At 36.5% G+C, this 17,463-nt stretch overlaps 1 protein-coding gene across 2 annotated transcripts in view; it reads left to right on the top strand.

Annotated features, from left to right (window-relative positions):
* PCDH15 (protocadherin related 15) overlaps positions 1 to 1,394 on the top strand; it is a 910,832-nt gene extending 909,438 nt beyond the window's left edge. For both annotated transcript variants that reach the window (XM_018041648.1, XM_018041647.1), the window contains one exon: positions 552 to 1,394. In XM_018041648.1, coding sequence (XP_017897137.1) covers positions 552 to 1,103 — 552 coding nt within the window. In that variant the 3' untranslated portion in view covers positions 1,104 to 1,394. The remainder of the gene's footprint in view (positions 1 to 551) is intronic.

Raw genomic sequence — 17,463 nt, 5'->3', positions numbered from 1 at the left:
GGGAAGATATTTTAATATATATTTAAATGGGATAAAGCAGAAAACCAAGACGCAAGTGATTAAATGCATTAAATTATAAAAATTCTTGGCTAATAATGGAGAATTAATTAGGAATTAGAATATTGTAAGTTTAAAAATATATTTCAAATTTTAGGAATGCAAGAATGAATATGAACAGAATATACTAATAAAGAGGGGTATTGCTTTCAACTTAACTTTCTTGAAAAGTATAGCAACTGTAAAACAATGGATCAGATACTTAAATATAACCAATATACATTTTTAATGATAGATCAGTAATTTTACTTAAAAAGATAAAAGTACTTCCTGAAATGTCTGCTTTCTAATCTAGCAATTTTCTTCAGAAATTATTAAGCTCTCAAACCAATGAAGAATTTGTGGAAAAGTAATTGATAATAAGATTCTCCCCTTTACCTCTTGAGTTATTACCTTTGATACCTTTCTGTCAAAGGTTGTGAATTTTTCAGGCATTGTAATCTTTACCCTTTTAATTCCTTTGATAATGATTCATTTTTTTTGTTTTTTGACAGTGGGCAAGAAAAAGAATGATCAAGTTAGTTGTTGATCGAGAGTATGAAACTAGCTCAACTGGAGAAGACAGTGCTCCTGAATGTCAGAGAACACGTCTTCAGAATCCTAATATCCACAGTAATGTCAATGGCAATATATACATCGCACAGAATGGTTCTGTGGTGAGAACCCGCCGAGCCTGCCTCACTGATAATTTAAAAGTTACTTCTCCTGTTCGACTGGGGAGACACTTTAAGAAACTAGACAAGTTGGCAGTGACACATGAGGAGAACGTCCCCCTGAACACATTATCAAAGGGGCCACTTTCTACTGAGAAAATGAACACAAGGCCAACTCTGGTTACATTTGCTCCTTGCCACATGGGAACTGACAGTACGGCAGTGAAGTCTTTGGGGAATAGGCTAAAAAGCACAGTTGAACAGGAGTCCATGGTTGATAGTAAGAACATCAAGGAGGCTCTGGAATTCCATAGTGACCACACGCAGTCAGATGAAGAGGAGCTTTGGATGGGTCCCTGGAACAATCTCCATATACCAATGACAAAACTGTGACTGATTTTTTTAAAAGTTATTTTAATTTTTCTTCAGTTTTTAATAAACTGCACTTTTTATTGTCACTGACAAATACCATATGGGGTTTATATCATGCACACAAGCTACAACTTTGAACAATAGGCTTTGAAGCTTAAAAAGAGACAGATTTGCACTCACATTTGTATCAATTAATTATTCTTCCCAGAAAAATCTTTTTGGATAAATTCTCAATTCACTGTATAACATCGTTTAAACATTTTGCTGTTTTGTTGGGTCTTTTTTTTCCTCATTTTAATAAACAATAAATAATTTACTAAATAATCATTTATATTTTGTTGATTAACATAGATCATTTTTCATCTCTAGCTTCATGGAACTTGTTTTGGTACATGGAATTGTACTTTTCATAAAAAATGGGAAAAATTTATATTAGAGGATTTTACAGGTAACAGGTTTATACAGTTGCTGTCTATATCATCCTGACTTTTTAAATGAAAGATTGAATTGCAAAGTGATATTTAATGGGAATCGTCTATAAATTATATAGAATCATGAATCTATTTTCCTTATTGTCCAATGGAAAGGTTTTCAAATTTTTACATATGTATATGTTGACCTTTTAAATAACACCTGAAGTCATATCTTTCTTATAAATAGCATTTATAATTTTCCATGGTTAGCACACATACTCTCTATAAACCATTTAGCCACACCAAACATAACAGGCAAGTTAGTGTAGGCCTTTGAGATATTAAATAATTATTTGGAGCATCAGAGCAAAATTCCTTGAGGTTAGAAAGAGTCAAACAGGCAATTATACATTTAGAACCACAATTTCAGTATGGAAGCTGTAGTAAGAACAAAGAAGTCTTGCCTTAATGTTACTGAACATGAAGGTTTTATCAATTCAGTGTAAAGGAATTTGGCAGGGCCTTGAATTTATATAATACGTGAAATGTCAATAAAAGCTATAAATCCATAGCTTCACATGTATTATAGTATTTCACTTTTCCCAGCTCCAGTCTATTTTAAAAATATTTTAATGCACATACTTATGTGCATAAATTACAGACCAGAAAATGACCACCTGGGTCCTTTTTTTTAATCAAAGAACACAGTCTTGATTTTTCACCATTGAACAAAGCACAGTGTTTCACCATTAACATAAATGAAAACAAAATATCCTTTCAGAAAAAGCCCCCAAAACTTGCCTTGGGTGCTGCCTTCTTTCTAGATGTAAAAAAGATGAAACGATATAAGAAAATTCAGAATTTTATTGAGTATGATTTAGTGTTTTATAGATGTAGTTCACTTCAAATTTTATACAGTATTGACCAAGTTCAGATTTCAATAAAAGTTTCTCATGCATGCTTATTATATGGTTGAAAGATTGAATAATGCATTACTATCTAGTTCCCTCCTGTATGTTTCATATTTTAAAACTTGTTTATTGCAATACAATTTCCTTATTTCCAAAGGGAGCAAATTGTATGTAACATAAACTTACCAACTTACATGAGTAGTATGGTTTAATTTCAAAAAGCTTTTGAGATCAAATATAGTAACATCTCATATCACCATCATCTCAGAGTTTATTAAAAATATAGAATCTTGCTCACAACCCTAGGTCTGCTAAACAAGAATCCATGTTCTCACAAGATCGCAAGGTGGCTTATATGCATATTAAATTTTAGAAGTAAGTACCTACCACTGAACTCTAGGGCTTACTCTTTAAAAACACCAAAGTGACTCTTTTTAGTATAAAATATTTCAGATAGAAGATATATTAAGCATACCATATTTTCCAGCTTTCTCAATCAGAAGTCACTAAATTAGTTAATAATTTTCTGATGTTCCAGAGTCATCACAACTAGCATCCTGATTTTCTCTCTGCATATACCTTATAGATACATACTTTTTTTCTTTCTCCAATCTCAGGCTGTGACATTTAACCAATTTTGTCACTGTTCCTCTCTCCAGAATTCATGTTCCATCTTACTTTAAATCTCCTGGTGAGAAAGTTTGTGTCTTTCTTTGTTTTGCTTGTCATTTAAAAAAAAAAATCATTTAACCTAAGATAGGGATAATGTATGTGAATTCAAGCAAAAGTCTTGTGATTCCAGGAAGCTTTTCAAGGTCACTGTTGGGATCTGAGCATTGTTCTTGAAATCTAAAATTGGCAGAAGACTAATACTCTGATATATGAGATATCACTATAGTTTAATGTTCAGATTTTACAAGGAAATCAAGCTGCTTAACAGACATATTTCAGCCATTTCAAGTTGACCATTTCAGTAAAATCAATCATGAAGTTAATATGTCCCTAGATTAGTGGACATATATAAAAATAAGCAGTATTTACATAGAGCAACCAAATCAAATATTTGGTCAGTATATATTGAGGTAAAGTATGTATTGCATCAAAAGCGTTACCAACTAACAGCATAAATCTGGACTGATTGAATAGAAACTTTGATAGGACTTTAAAACTCAGGATTAAAATTGCGGAAACCAGGGGAGATACCCAAGCATATTTAAACTTAAGAATATTTCATGAAAGTGATGTTTCTATACAAATGTTTATAAAGAAAGTGGTAGTTATTTTTCTTTGATGGACATAGCAATTTACTGTGGTTTTTCTTAATCAGTACCAGCTTTCAATCAGGCAGAAGAAACGGCTGATTAAGATGAGAACAGACTAATGTGACTGTATGGTAAACCTGTTGATTTCATGAGAAGGTCTTGCGGGCATGAAGGGCAAGGTGAGGAAGAATGAAAAAATGAAAAGAATGAAAAATGAGTTACAGTCACAGGACATTTGTGACTCAAATATCATCAAATCACAGATGCTAATCTCTCTCTCTCTCTCTCAACTTCTCTTTTTCCTTAATTACAAACTGTGAGAGTTGTCACTGAATGATAACTGTAGGCTGGCCAAAAGCATCTTTTTAAATACAGAAAAAATGTTTGCCTTGAATTTTGTGTGTGATATGTTGTTCGTGTTATTAAAACATGTTGTTAACAGGAATGCTAAACCATGTTATATGTGCTAAGTGGTTCTTCCAAATCGGATATGGTAGCCACTATTAAAATATTATTAATTGAGTTATGTATTATAGAGCCAGAAAAAAATTGAATATCAAATTCTTGAGGGAAGACATTTATTTTCTTTTACTTCATAAGCCTTGCCTTTTCTCTTGCTCTGCTTCACTTTCAGCCACGAGTGGAACTTATATACCACTTCAGTTAATTAGTAAAATAGAAAATAGGCAGAAATTTCTAATAATCAGTTCTCAGGGCAGATGCCCACTGGTGCCTGCAAATAACACAGCGATAAGGCTGAGAGATAAGTTCAAATAATACTGAGAACCTCTATTTTTTATTGATAGTTGCTTTCTCTTCTCAAATGATAACATGGATTCCTTTATTCTATATTTTTTCCTCTCTTATTTTTGCATTCATTGACCTTGATCTTTATAATAACAATCTTTACTTTTTAGATTGGTATTTTTTCATTGCAGACTAATTTATATTTATGGTAAATTAAGGATATAACATGGAAGATTTGAATACTGTCTATAGTTTGGAAAATTATCAGCACATTCACTACTTTCCCAATTTCTTTTATCCAAATGCCTACTTTTTTTCCTTAACAAATATTATGTTACTGTATGAAGAATATGAATTAGAAAATTTAAGTTAAAAATGCATTGTTACCTACTACACAATGTTTCAAAAATAAATTTTTCCATTTGAAAAGAAATGACCTCTCATTATTCTGTCAGGTGGGGCTAAACATCAGTAACAATTTTCCTGTTTACGTGGCTAGCATTTTAGTTTGATAATACATACAAAGTCCTGCTCTGCAAACTCTTTGAACAGTGGAGAGAAATGATGTGTGTTTTAAACGATCATCCTTTCTTATGCATTTCAACCATGTATATGTGTTTATCAAGTTCCAAGAAGAGTGAATGTGTTTCCTAACATTCCACCTATCCATTCATTTTTAAATTTGTATAATCATATAAACACTTAGATTTTAATATTTTTATGTAATCAGTCAACATGTTCATACAAATGCTAAATGACATAAATATATCAAGAAGTATAGTCAACATGAAGTTACATTATGTCTCTTTAACATGATTGAGTTGGAGGTTTCAGATTCATAATTTATACATTTTTATTTCTAGCTAGCTAGCTATTCACCCACCTATCTAGCTATGCTCATATTTCCCTATATACATGCAGCTTACTTTAACTCATAATGCAGCTGATGATGTAATAACTTTAACTGTCTTTATCTCACACAATCAGGATTGGGAAGAATAAGTTTTCTAAAAATACTATCTTGAACATAGAGTTAATTCTTGGCCGTTTGCCCTTCTGCTCTTCATAACATGGAACAGAATTTTATTTATCTCTGTGTTTCTGATGCTCACACCAGAAAAATATCACATTAAATAGAATGAGTTAATTCTACCTCTGTCACTCTGTGACCTTGTGTATGTCGTTTGACAATTTACCCCGTTAGGAAATGGCAATAATAATGTCCACCTCAATTAAAAGATAATATCAGATATTTGATCTGAACATAGTTTTCTATCTCTATAATAAAATACAGAGATGGAAAAGAGGATAGCAGATTAGAAAGATTTTTTTAATTCTTCACAATATATCTAGATTATATTTTATTTGCTAAATACCAGTGTAAATTTTGTTGACCTATTACACTTAGTAGATATTCTAAGTTATTAGAAAATACATCTTTCCTCTGCAGTAGTGAAAAATACTTGTATTTTTAAAAAGAAATAAAAGAAATCTATAGAATGTTTCCCCTATGACTTGGGCTTTTGTATAATAACCAAAAAAAAGTGAAAATAAATAAGCATTGCTAATGAATATTATGCAAAGCCTGAGCTGCAAGAGGACTGTTGAGACGCTTCAGGAGTGTGCATAGAAGTGAGAAATTTCATCTGTAATATGTCCCGTTTTACTCTAAATACTTCCGCTAAATATACATTTCATGTATGGTAAACACTAAATTAGTAACAGCTCTTCTGAATTTCTTGTGAAAGAGATGTTGATCAACACCTAGCCTTAAGTTAGCTTAGGAAATTTAGGCTTTTTCTTAATCTTAACAGCATGATTACATAAATGAGAGTACTGACCGAAGATAGTTTGGAAATGTAGTATCTGTGACTCAGTGTTCTTACTCTCTTTACTATCTATTCCTCAGTAGATTTCTTTAACTTTCCCATTTTCTACAAAGAATACTGAATTATCTAACTCTACAAAAATATTGATCTTTGTACAATGAAGAAAGAAAATGAAATTTTAGCCAGCTTGAATACCAATGAACCAATTGGCATTGATTCAATTGGTATGAACCAATATTCACATATTTAAATTTTTACTTTAGTTACATAGACATTTAATTCATATAAAGTCATATCAAAATATTGCTTTTATAGATTTTTGTCATATAACTTTATTTATGCTACTGAATTTACCATCAGTATCAATCATTAAATGTTTTTTTTTTTTTTCCAGAGATACAAGTACTATTCAAAAAATAAAACATTTTTTGGCAGGGAGGAGGTAAGAGTGACTATTGTTTAGGCACTAAGTTATGTCCAGCTCTTTTGCCACCCCATGGTCTGTAGTCCACCAAGCTTCTCTGTTCTTGGGATTTTCCAAGCAAGAATACATGGTCTGTAGTCCACCAAGCTTCTCTGTTCTTGGGATTTTCCAAGCAAGAATACGTGGTCTGTAGTCCACCAAGCTTCTCTGTTCTTGGGATTTTCCAAGCAAGAATACGTGGTCTGTAGTCCACCAAGCTTCTCTGTTCTTGGGATTTTCCAAGCAAGAATACGTGGTCTGTAGTCCACCAAGCTTCTCTGTTCTTGGGATTTTCCAAGCAAGAATACGTGGTCTGTAGTCCACCAAGCTTCTCTGTTCTTGGGATTTTCCAAGCAAGAATACGTGGTCTGTAGTCCACCAAGCTTCTCTGTTCTTGGGATTTTCCAAGCAAGAATACATGGTCTGTAGTCCACCAAGCTTCTCTGTTCTTGGGATTTTCCAAGCAAGAATACATGGTCTGTAGTCCACCAAGCTTCTCTGTTCTTGGGATTTTCCAAGCAAGAATACGTGGTCTGTAGTCCACCAAGCTTCTCTGTTCTTGGGATTTTCCAAGCAAGAATACGTGGTCTGTAGTCCACCAAGCTTCTCTGTTCTTGGGATTTTCCAAGTAAGAATACATGGTCTGTAGTCCACCAAGCTTCTCTGTTCTCGGGATTTTCCAAGCAAGAATACTGGAGTGGGCTACCATTCCCTTCTCCAGGAGATCTTCTCTACCCAGGATCAAAGCCCTGTCCGCTGCACTGGCAGGGAGATTCTTTACCACTGAGCCACCTGGGACATATAAGCGGCGGAGAGGTGGAAACTCGGGACGTGTATTCCTCATGCAACAAATGTATGCCTTCGGAAAGGGAGACATTTATACTGTACACCTTTTAAAATTAAGCTTTAAAGGTTTATTTAACATAAAATGGAGATAGCATCCCATAACTTGCTTGATAAGTATTTAAATATAGGCTTGAAATAAGTACCTAAATAGCATTTTTAAGTTATATCAAGCTCTTTCTACTGAGAGGCAAATTTATCCAAAGACCTTAGGGCTGAAATAATTTGGGCCCTAAGCTACCAACATGTCATTATGTAGTCATTTCCCAATGCTTGTCCCTGGGGGGAGCTTGATAAATACATTTTGTCTGCAGTCATTTTTTTGTTACTATATTACACTGGTCACATCCAGAACTCTCTGGTTCAGTTTCCATAACTACAAAATGAATTTGGATATAGGATTCCTAGGGCCGTTTTGAGTAGAAGCTGAAATAACCAGCAAAATATTAGTTTGAAAGAAGCAAGCCATACAATCTGTAAGCTGTACTTTACAGAATCAGCTGCTGCGCCCATCTCCTGCCTATGTTATTTACTTATACCTCATTTCAGAACAAAAGATCTCGTGATGATTTACAAAAATGCATAGAAGAGGTGAAATAAAGTTGAAAGAATGAGACAAAGGAAGATCAAGATAAGGAGGGAATAAATATAATGCTTAGATTAGCACTCAGGCTTATGCATGCCTTGGTTCTGTACATTAATTATTTCAGCCACAAAGTTAGTCCTAATCTTCACCAGCTGTCAGATCAAAAAGGAAAGTAGTTACAGGATTCATAGCACACATATAGTTAAAAAACCGGTTATCAAGGAGAAGTCAGCTTTGCCTGTTACCAAGACCAGAGACAAAATTTTCCTAAAGGTCCTCAGAAAAAGTACACTATATTATATATTGGCCTAGATGTAGCCAAAGATATTTTATTTTTTTGCTTCTCAATTTGCTCTTACAAAGCTTGCAAACATCAGCCTTCCTTCTAAGAGATCTTTAAGTGTTTAGTTCACTGACTGTCACCGGGTTATCAACGACTGCTATGTTGAAGTCTGGAAGAGTAAACTGCCAGAATATTTTCTACTTTCGCTAGCATTCTTTCTTGCAAACAGCTGTATATTAATCCCACTTTAATTAAATCATTACTCAAAAGCGTGGTTGTAAAGATCTGCGGTTTTCACAGCTCTATGGCTGTGCTGCTCACTGATGATGGCATATGTAAACGCAGACCTATTTCTTTATTTCTTCAGAATATAGGTTTTATGCCCCTTGGAGTTTAAGCCTGAATTTAGGGAACATTGTTTTAGAACACGAATCCAGCTGTATTAGGGGAGGTAAAAATATGAAGAACATACTATCACCTTAATTGCTTGGCTAATTTAGCCTAATTATCCTGCATATTAGCATTTCATACTTATATATTTGGACAAGGATGAGCATCAGTTCAGTTCAGTCATGTTCGACTCTTTGCGACCCCATGAACCGCAGCACGCCAGGCCTCCCTGTCCATCACAGCTCCCGGAGTTCACCCAAACTCATGTCCATCGAGTTGGTGATGCCATCCAGCCATCTCATCCTCTGTGTTCCCCTTCTCCTCCTGCCCCCAATCCCTCCCAGCATCAGCCTTTTCCAATGAGTTAGCTCTTCGCATGAGATGAGCATAGTTAATGTCGTTTTCAGTGATGTCCTGGTAAACCAGCTCTCTAGGAAAAAAAAAAAAAAAAAACGCAAACCAAAATGATTTGTTGTGTTCTCAGATTTCTGTGATGTAAATGCTCCTACCACAGTCATCTCCAGCTTAATTGCCAGCTTGGCAAATTCTTAAAAGTTTAACAAGCAAGTATGGCTGAAACTACCACACAATTGCACTCATCTCACTCGCTGGCAAAATAAAGCTCCAAATTCTCCAACCTAGGCTTCAATAGTATGTAAACCAAGACCTTCCATATGTTCAAGCTGGATTTAGAAAAGACAAAAGAACCAGAGCTCAAATTGTCAACATTTGTTGGATCATATTAAAAGGAAGAGAATTGCATAAAAATATCTACTTCTGCTTTGTTGACTATGTAAAGCCTTCGACTGTGTGGATCACAACACGAACTGTGGAAAATTCTTAAAGAGATGAAAATGCCAGACCATCTTATCTGACTCTTGAGAAACCTGTATGCAGGTCAAAAAGCAAAAGTTAGAACTGGACATGGAACAACGGACTGGTTCCAAATTGGGAAAGGAATATGCCAGGCTGTATATTGTCACCCTGCTTATTTAACTTGTATGCAGGGTACATCATGAGAAACACTAGGCTGGATGATGCACAAGCTGGGATCAAGATTGCCAGGAAAAATATCAATAATCTCAGATACACAGATGACACCACCATTAATGGCAGAAAGTGAAGAGGAACTAAAGAGCCTCTTGATGAAAATGAAAGAGAAGAATGAAAAAAACGGGCTTAAAACTCAACATTTAGAAAACAAAGATCATGGCATTCGGTCCCATCACTTCATGGCAAATTGATGAGGAAACAATGGAAACAGTGACCGACTTTATTTTCTTGGGCTCCAGAATCACTGCAGATGATGACAGTAACCATGAAATGAAAAGACACATGCTCCTTGGAAGAAAAGCTATGAGCAAGCTAGACAGCATATTAAAAAGCAGAGACATTACTTTGCCAACAGACGTCCGTCTAGTCAAAGCTTTGTTTTTTCCAGTAGTCATGTATAGATGTGAGAGTTGGACTATAAAGAAAGCTGAGGACCGAAGAATTGATGCTTTTGAACTGTGGTGTTAGAGAAGACTTTTTAGAATCCCTTGAACTGCAAGGAGATCAAATCTATCTATCCTAAATGAAATAAATCCTGAATATTCTTTGGAAGGACTGATGCTGAAGCTGAAGCTCCAATACTTTGGCCACCTGATGCAAAGAACTAACTCATTAGAAAAGACCCTGATGCTGGGAAAGATTGAAGGTGGGAGGAGAAGAGGACAACAGGATGAAATATTTGGATGGCATCACCGATTCGATGGACATGAGTTTGAGCAAGTTCCGGAAGTTGGTGATGGACAGGGAAGCCTGGCATGCAGCAGTCCATGGGGTCGCAAAGCTTGCACATGACTGAGTGACTGAATTGAATCGAACTGAACGTTGTAACAGTGAAGTGTTATACATAGTTCATGGTTAGGGTTTAGGGCATAATTTCCGGTGTGGTAGGAAGAAACATTTATGGGTTTGCTCTTCAGAAGAAAGCTTCTTTCAGTTGGATGTGCTGGCTGGTGCCGCAAGATAGCTAGAGATCCAGTAAATCTGAAAATGCTGCCAGTTAGAGAGCAATCAGGCACATGTGACTTTGTGATAGGGACTCAGAAGGGAATTACAAAGGACTAAATGGAATAATCTGCACTAGAAAATGTTGGTGATGCTTATGATTTCACAAAATGAATTTGCTTTATACACCTTAGAGGGTTTCTGAAAATGGTCACTGAAGTGAGGTGAAAGGAAAGATGATGTTAAGAGGTTTTTCTAACTTGACTTTGATATTCAAAGGAAGGCTTCTGCTTAACTTTGAGAAGTCTTCTGATATGGTCATCTGCCTGAGATTTGCTGTGTATCTTTGTTTTTACATCCCTCTCTGTTTCCAAATAAATTATTTCATCTCCCATAACTAGTCACTCCCTGAACTCACTTCCTCCAATTAAAATTCTTAGGTATATATTCCTATAACCACAGTAATTGCCTTGCCACAAAAAAAAAAAAAAACCTACAATTTATACTTTAAAAAATGTGAACTTTTTAATATTGATTTGGTGTGACTAAGAGCTTTTCCTGTAAAATTAAAAAAATCACATTTTTTATTTTACAGGGAACACATTCTGTCCTGTTTTTTTTCTCTATCCAATTGTTTCATTTTCAGGAACTAATTCTATTTATATTCCTTTTGATATATGTATATATATACAAATCAGAGTATTTTTCACCTTCCCAATCTTATTCCAAAATCCACTCAACTAGCATAATGTGCTTATTTATCAACTGGGATCCATCACTTAGGTGGTGCAGATAGATAGATTTATAGGTAAAGTGGCAAAAATATGCTGGCTGCTTGATGAAGTACCAGACTTTCTTGGCTCAGAACTATTCAATTGAATATATCTTTTATTAAAAGTGAGCAATTGACTTTTGAATGATCTGTCTCTTAGAGAATCACACTAACCTCTGAGCCATACATTTTATTGTCAGGGCAAGCATAAATCCGTAGCTGGCGATAAGCTCACTTGTAATAGCAAATAGAATAGCTTTAAAACCTTCAGATTTCCTTGAAAATATTCCCCATAGTATTTGGTGGAGAAAAGGTGGCCTCTGAAATTGGCACTTGTATCTGCCTCACTTACGATGCTGAGGTGGCTCTTCAGGTGACTTCCTTGATACCATACCCTTTAAAAAGAATCCAAGGGCAAAGATTCCAGGAAATTTCTGAAGTATCACAGCTCATTTGCAAACGCATTATCCCATTTCTTTTGATAAATCATTTACCTACCAACAAATTCATAGTACTTTCTTTATTCCGTGATTCCCCTCTTCTGATGGACTTCTCCATCAGATGGACATTTCCTCTCCACTCAGAAATACTTTGCCTCCATTATGATAAGTATATTCACAGACTGTCCTAGCTTTCAGGGCATGCTAAATTAGTACTTCCCTTCATCGATCCTTTTTGTCACTCTTCATTGAACTTCCCAGGTCCCGCCTCTCTCTTTGTCTGACCCCTAGGTTCCATGAATTGTTGTGGTCATTGTTCAGCAAACCAAAACACCACCAATAACAATATTTATCATTTATTGGACATAAAATGAACTCCCAGTTACTGCACATTAAAATACATAATTTTTCCTTCAACTCTATGGAAAGTCTATCTTTATTATTTCTATTTTACAAAGGAAAGTCAAAAGAGGAATCAGAGGTTACATCTTTACTCAGTCGTGCACATCTACTGAGTGGTGACGCAAGCATTTGGAAGCAAGTGGTCTGATTCCAAAATCTGAGGTTTAACCAATTTACCAGCAGAGAAAACTAACCTGGGCTGATATGGGGAAGGGAGATCTTGGAATGGAAATTATAAGGGTGTGACGTTAATTCATAGGGGAAGCTGTATTTCAGGGACTCTGTATTACCAATGCAGCTTCAGCCTGGAAATGGGCTTTCAGCTAGGGATCCAGATCACATATCACACAGAACCAGTCCAAGTACTGTGGTCATCAGACGTGTGTGCTGATATATACCAAATTCTACTTTTGATTTATTCAGAATACACATAAAAATAATCTACATGAAAGAGAATTTTTATGGTACCCACTTCAAAACTTCATGTGATTCTATTAATTGATTCATCACTTGAGACTAAAATATTTTAGATTGTCATTACAATTTAATATAATGTATAAAAATAATATTAGTCAATGTATTGAACATTTAGATGAATACCAGTTTGGACTGGTGTATCGTCATCCTTATATTATCTTTAATATGTTTTTCACTGTCATAGTTATAGGAATTAAAATCTCATAAGAGCTTACTCTTTGTAACACCAGTGCAATTTAATCAACATGTGTGTCAGCCAGAGTACCTCTACTTACTCATGGATATCCTGGTCAAGCGAAAGTTAAGTGAAGTCACTCAGTCGTGTCCGACTTTTTGCGAGTCCATAGACTGTAGCCTACCAGGCTCCTCCGTCTATGGGATTTTCCAGGCAAGAGTACTGGAGTGGGTTGCCATTGCCTTTCCAGAGGATCTTCCCGACCCAGGAATTGAACCTGGGTCTCCTGCATTGTAGGCAGACAGTTTACCATCTGAGCCACCAGGGAAGCCTAAGATTTCCCTGATTCCACCTGGACTGGCTGTGAAAAGGAAGCCTACTTTAAAGAGGCTAAGTATGCTCAGGCTGACCCCATGAAATGTAAATAAGCACTGTTTTTGCCTGTTAACTTTTTTGCATTTAGACATTTATATCCCATTATGAGATTTGCTAGATGTATCTTTTCACACACTGTCAGGAAGGATTAAGGAAACCAACGTACAAATCTTCAATGTAACAGTTTCACAAATTGTTCTGTGACAGCTGGGATTCACAGTGTTAGATTATGCATTCACACATGAACTGGCAGGAACAAAACTTAGGCAAGGAAACAGTTACTGACCCTCTGACAAGCTTAGAGCTTATGTATCTCCTGGGGATTGAACAACAAGCTGATTTGAATCTTTTTGGTTTCAAATTGGATAGTGAGGCTAAAATCATCAGCAAATTAGATGGCTCACAGTAAATATTTATTGTTCTAATATATGTAGGTATTTTCAATATATAAAGAGAAGTTTTTCTTCAATACAATTATTATAGTTCCCTCCTTAACCCTCTTTCAAGAAAGTCTTTCGCTAACCCCTGGTGTAGAGAGAAGAATTTAGGAAACACAGACTTATCATTTGTGCTCTGGTAGGCATCTATATAGCATGCTTTTGTTGTTTACAGTTGTTTCTATGTAGCTACCTCTCTGTAGGCAGCCATCCTGAGACATTTCCTCATTCAGTCTTGAAGACGTTAGACAAAATTTCTGTAAGGTTCTTATATTCACTAGTTTCAAGTGTTGATGCAAGCCTCATTCCTACCATGCTCTCCTTACTGGCATTTTTCTACAGGTCTCATCATCTCAGTAATGTATTGTATTGTGTGGGAAGTTCGATGAGTGTGCTTGCTTCTGTTTCTACCATATACGAAAATGTCCTTTTTAGCTACTTTCTACTGGTTCTTCACAGCATCACGTCTAATAGAAAGCTTTCTGAGAGAAACAGACTTGTACTCCCTTTAGAGTCTTTTAGGACTTCCCTGGTGGTCCAGAGATTAAGAATTCATCTGCCAAGGCAGGGGACACAAGCTCAATCCCTGGTCTGAGAAGACTCCACATGCCATGGGCAACTGGGCCCATGTACCACAACCTCTGAGCCCACACTCTAGAGCCTGAGGTCTGCAGCAAGAGAAGCTGCCACAACGAGAAGCCCGTGCACCCAACTAGAGAGAAGCCCCTATTTACCACAACCAGAGAAAGTCCGCACCCAGCAGTGAAGACTCAGTGCAGCCCCAGCTACATAAATACATAGAATAAAAATTAAAAGGAGCCTTTCAGACCCTACATACTCTTATTTTATAATTATTCTTTTATGTACTGTTTTCCGCTATCAGACTGAAAGCTCTTTTAGGGAATGAACTATGTCATATTCACGTTGTATACAGAGTAACACCTGAAAATGTTTTGCAGAAAGAATGACTGAACTAATGAGAAATTTTCTGCAAAATTTAGGAAAATGTTTTGACAGGGACTTTTGTAATTTTCGGATAACATTTTCATTCACTTGAGATGAGTTTACAAAGTAGCTTTATCATTTTACAGGTGAAATAGACTCCTTTATTTCAAGATGTGATTTTGTGGTTAACTATTATCCCATCTATTTGTTTTAAAATATATTTCACCTAAAATAATTTTTATAAGATTTCTGCATTTTGATTCTTAAAGAAAAAGCCTCTCTAAGCAGAGTTATTAAATGTACGATGGGACTAAAAGCCTGTCCTCCAATATTAAGTGCTGCTCAGATGTCACAAGAAAAGGTAATGAACACTCACTTAACAATATGAAGCAGAGAAATGAAAGTTACCTTTTTCTGTATGCTTTCCTTGTGGTCCACTTTAGCAATCCATGTTTTTTCCCACCATCCATCTAAAAGGATTGGAGAGGGTTCAGCACAGGAAGAAGAGCTAGAGGTTCTCAGAGACAAATAGCATGAAAAGAGCTGGAATAGGGAGCAAGTCTTATAGTCAGTCAAGATTTAAGATCTGAAGAAATAAATGTCATTATAGTTTTCAAAATATTTTCTATGCCTGAAGATCTTCACAGGTATGGCCATATAATCCCATTTGGGTAATCTGTTATTCATGTTAGAATCGCACATCAGTACATTAAGGTAGAGCTTTCAGTAACTCACTACTCATTTTTTAATCAAACTGGTTTCCTTCTGATGCCCAACAGTATGGTAGGAATTCGGATAAGGGTAATAGAAGATCAAATACTAAGTGTGAAAACACATTGGCTTGAGCACATAAGTGATGGTTGCTTGAGTTAAAGAGAGAATGTCGTGTGTATGTGTGTGTGTGTGTGTGTGTGTGTGTCTGTGTGTGTGTATGCTAAGTCAATTCAGCCATGTCCCATTCTTTGCAACCCTATAGACTGTAGTCCACCAGGCTCTTCTGCCCATGGGACTCTTCAGGCAAAAATATTGGAGTGGATTGCCATGCTCTCCTCCAGGTAAAGTGAGAAAATGCACCCTCAAATGGAAGAACAGATAAAGAAAGTGAGACAGGCTGGAACCTGGGACTTGAGACCCTCTGCAACAAAATACAAAGAAACTGTAAGGGACTAAAAATAGTTCTGCACATGCCCAGGCAGCTGGGGCAAATCAAACAAGATACAAAAAGACTAAAAACCCAACTTCCACTTCTGAAGAGTCAGGAGCAAAAGCAGGGTGCTATGCACGCACCCTCCACAAAGCACCACTAAGGGGGTGGGCAGACCACCTAAGCCATCCCTCCAGCCTGATCCCTGAACCTGCCCTTACCCTCACCCTATGCAAGGAGCCATTTATCATCCCTTTAGAGAACAAGCCAGGGAAACTTACTTGCTTTTGCTTTTTCACACTGCAGCATGCGTTCCAATAAAGCCTTGCCTGAACTTTCCGTCTGGCCTCTTATAAATTTCTATTGATTAAGGAGCTCTAGAACTCCTGATCAGTAACAAAAGAGTTGTTGGAATGCCAAAACCCAATTTTGACTAATCTGGCCAGAAGGCAGGTGTCTGCAATCAAGAGAGAGCTCTCACAAGAAACCAACCCAAGGGCACCTTGATCTTGAACTTCTAGCATCCAGAACTGTGAGAATGTACGTGCCTGTTATTTAAGACATCCCATATCTGGCATTTTGTTATGGCAGCCTGAGCTGACTACCCAAGATAAACGTCCATCAATATTGAACTGATTAAATAAATTATTGAGTGTCTATCCAGAGCCACATGGGATACTGTGGTACTTCCTGGAAGGTACTTCCTGGAACTGTCCAACAGAAATGCTGACTGCTACAGTTAAATGCAATGTTACCATGAAAATTTAAGAGGCAGCTCTATCTGCACAAGAAATAATCTCCATGGTATTAACATGTTAAGTGAAAAAAATAAAGGAAAGTACAAATCGTGACATATACTATGCTGCCATTTGGGTTAAAAGTGGTCAAACAAATCTATAAAGGTTGCCTTGGACTGCAGCCCAGACATGACCCCTAACCTGCCTTTCTGGTGGGCAACCACACGGGGGCCTAGAAAGGGAAAAATTCAGAATTCTCTGAACAGGTAAAATAGTAAAGATGAATTGGGAAATACAGGTAAACCTTTCAGTCAATGCCAAGCAAACAGCAAGTGCTCATTAAGTATTAAGTATTAGGGAGTTCCCTGGTAGTCCAGTGCTTGAGAATCCACCTTGCAGTGTAGGAGACATGAGTTTGAACCCTGGTCAGGGAACTAAGATCCAATATGTCATGAAGTAACTGGGCTCATGTGCCACAACTGCTTAGCTGTGCATTTTGGAGCCTCTGTGTTGCAACCAGAGAGTCTGTGTGTCAAAACAAAAGATCCCACAGAACGCAACCACAACTCTGTGCGCCACAACTGAGACCCAACACAGCCAAATAAAATAAATAAATAAATGTGTTTTTTTAAATCAGTGTCAACTATTATCTTTCCTATAGTCTGCTGCTGCTGCTATTAAGTCACTTCAGTCTTGTCCGACTCTGTGTGACCCCATACATGGCAGCCTACCAGGCTCCACCTTTCCTGGGATTC

Source organism: Capra hircus, chromosome 26, assembly GCF_001704415.2.
Source record: "Capra hircus breed San Clemente chromosome 26, ASM170441v1, whole genome shotgun sequence".
Taxonomy (NCBI): domain Eukaryota; kingdom Metazoa; phylum Chordata; class Mammalia; order Artiodactyla; family Bovidae; genus Capra; species Capra hircus.
The sequence above is the reverse complement of the archived record's forward strand: the minus strand, read 5'-3'. Positions and strand labels throughout refer to the sequence as shown.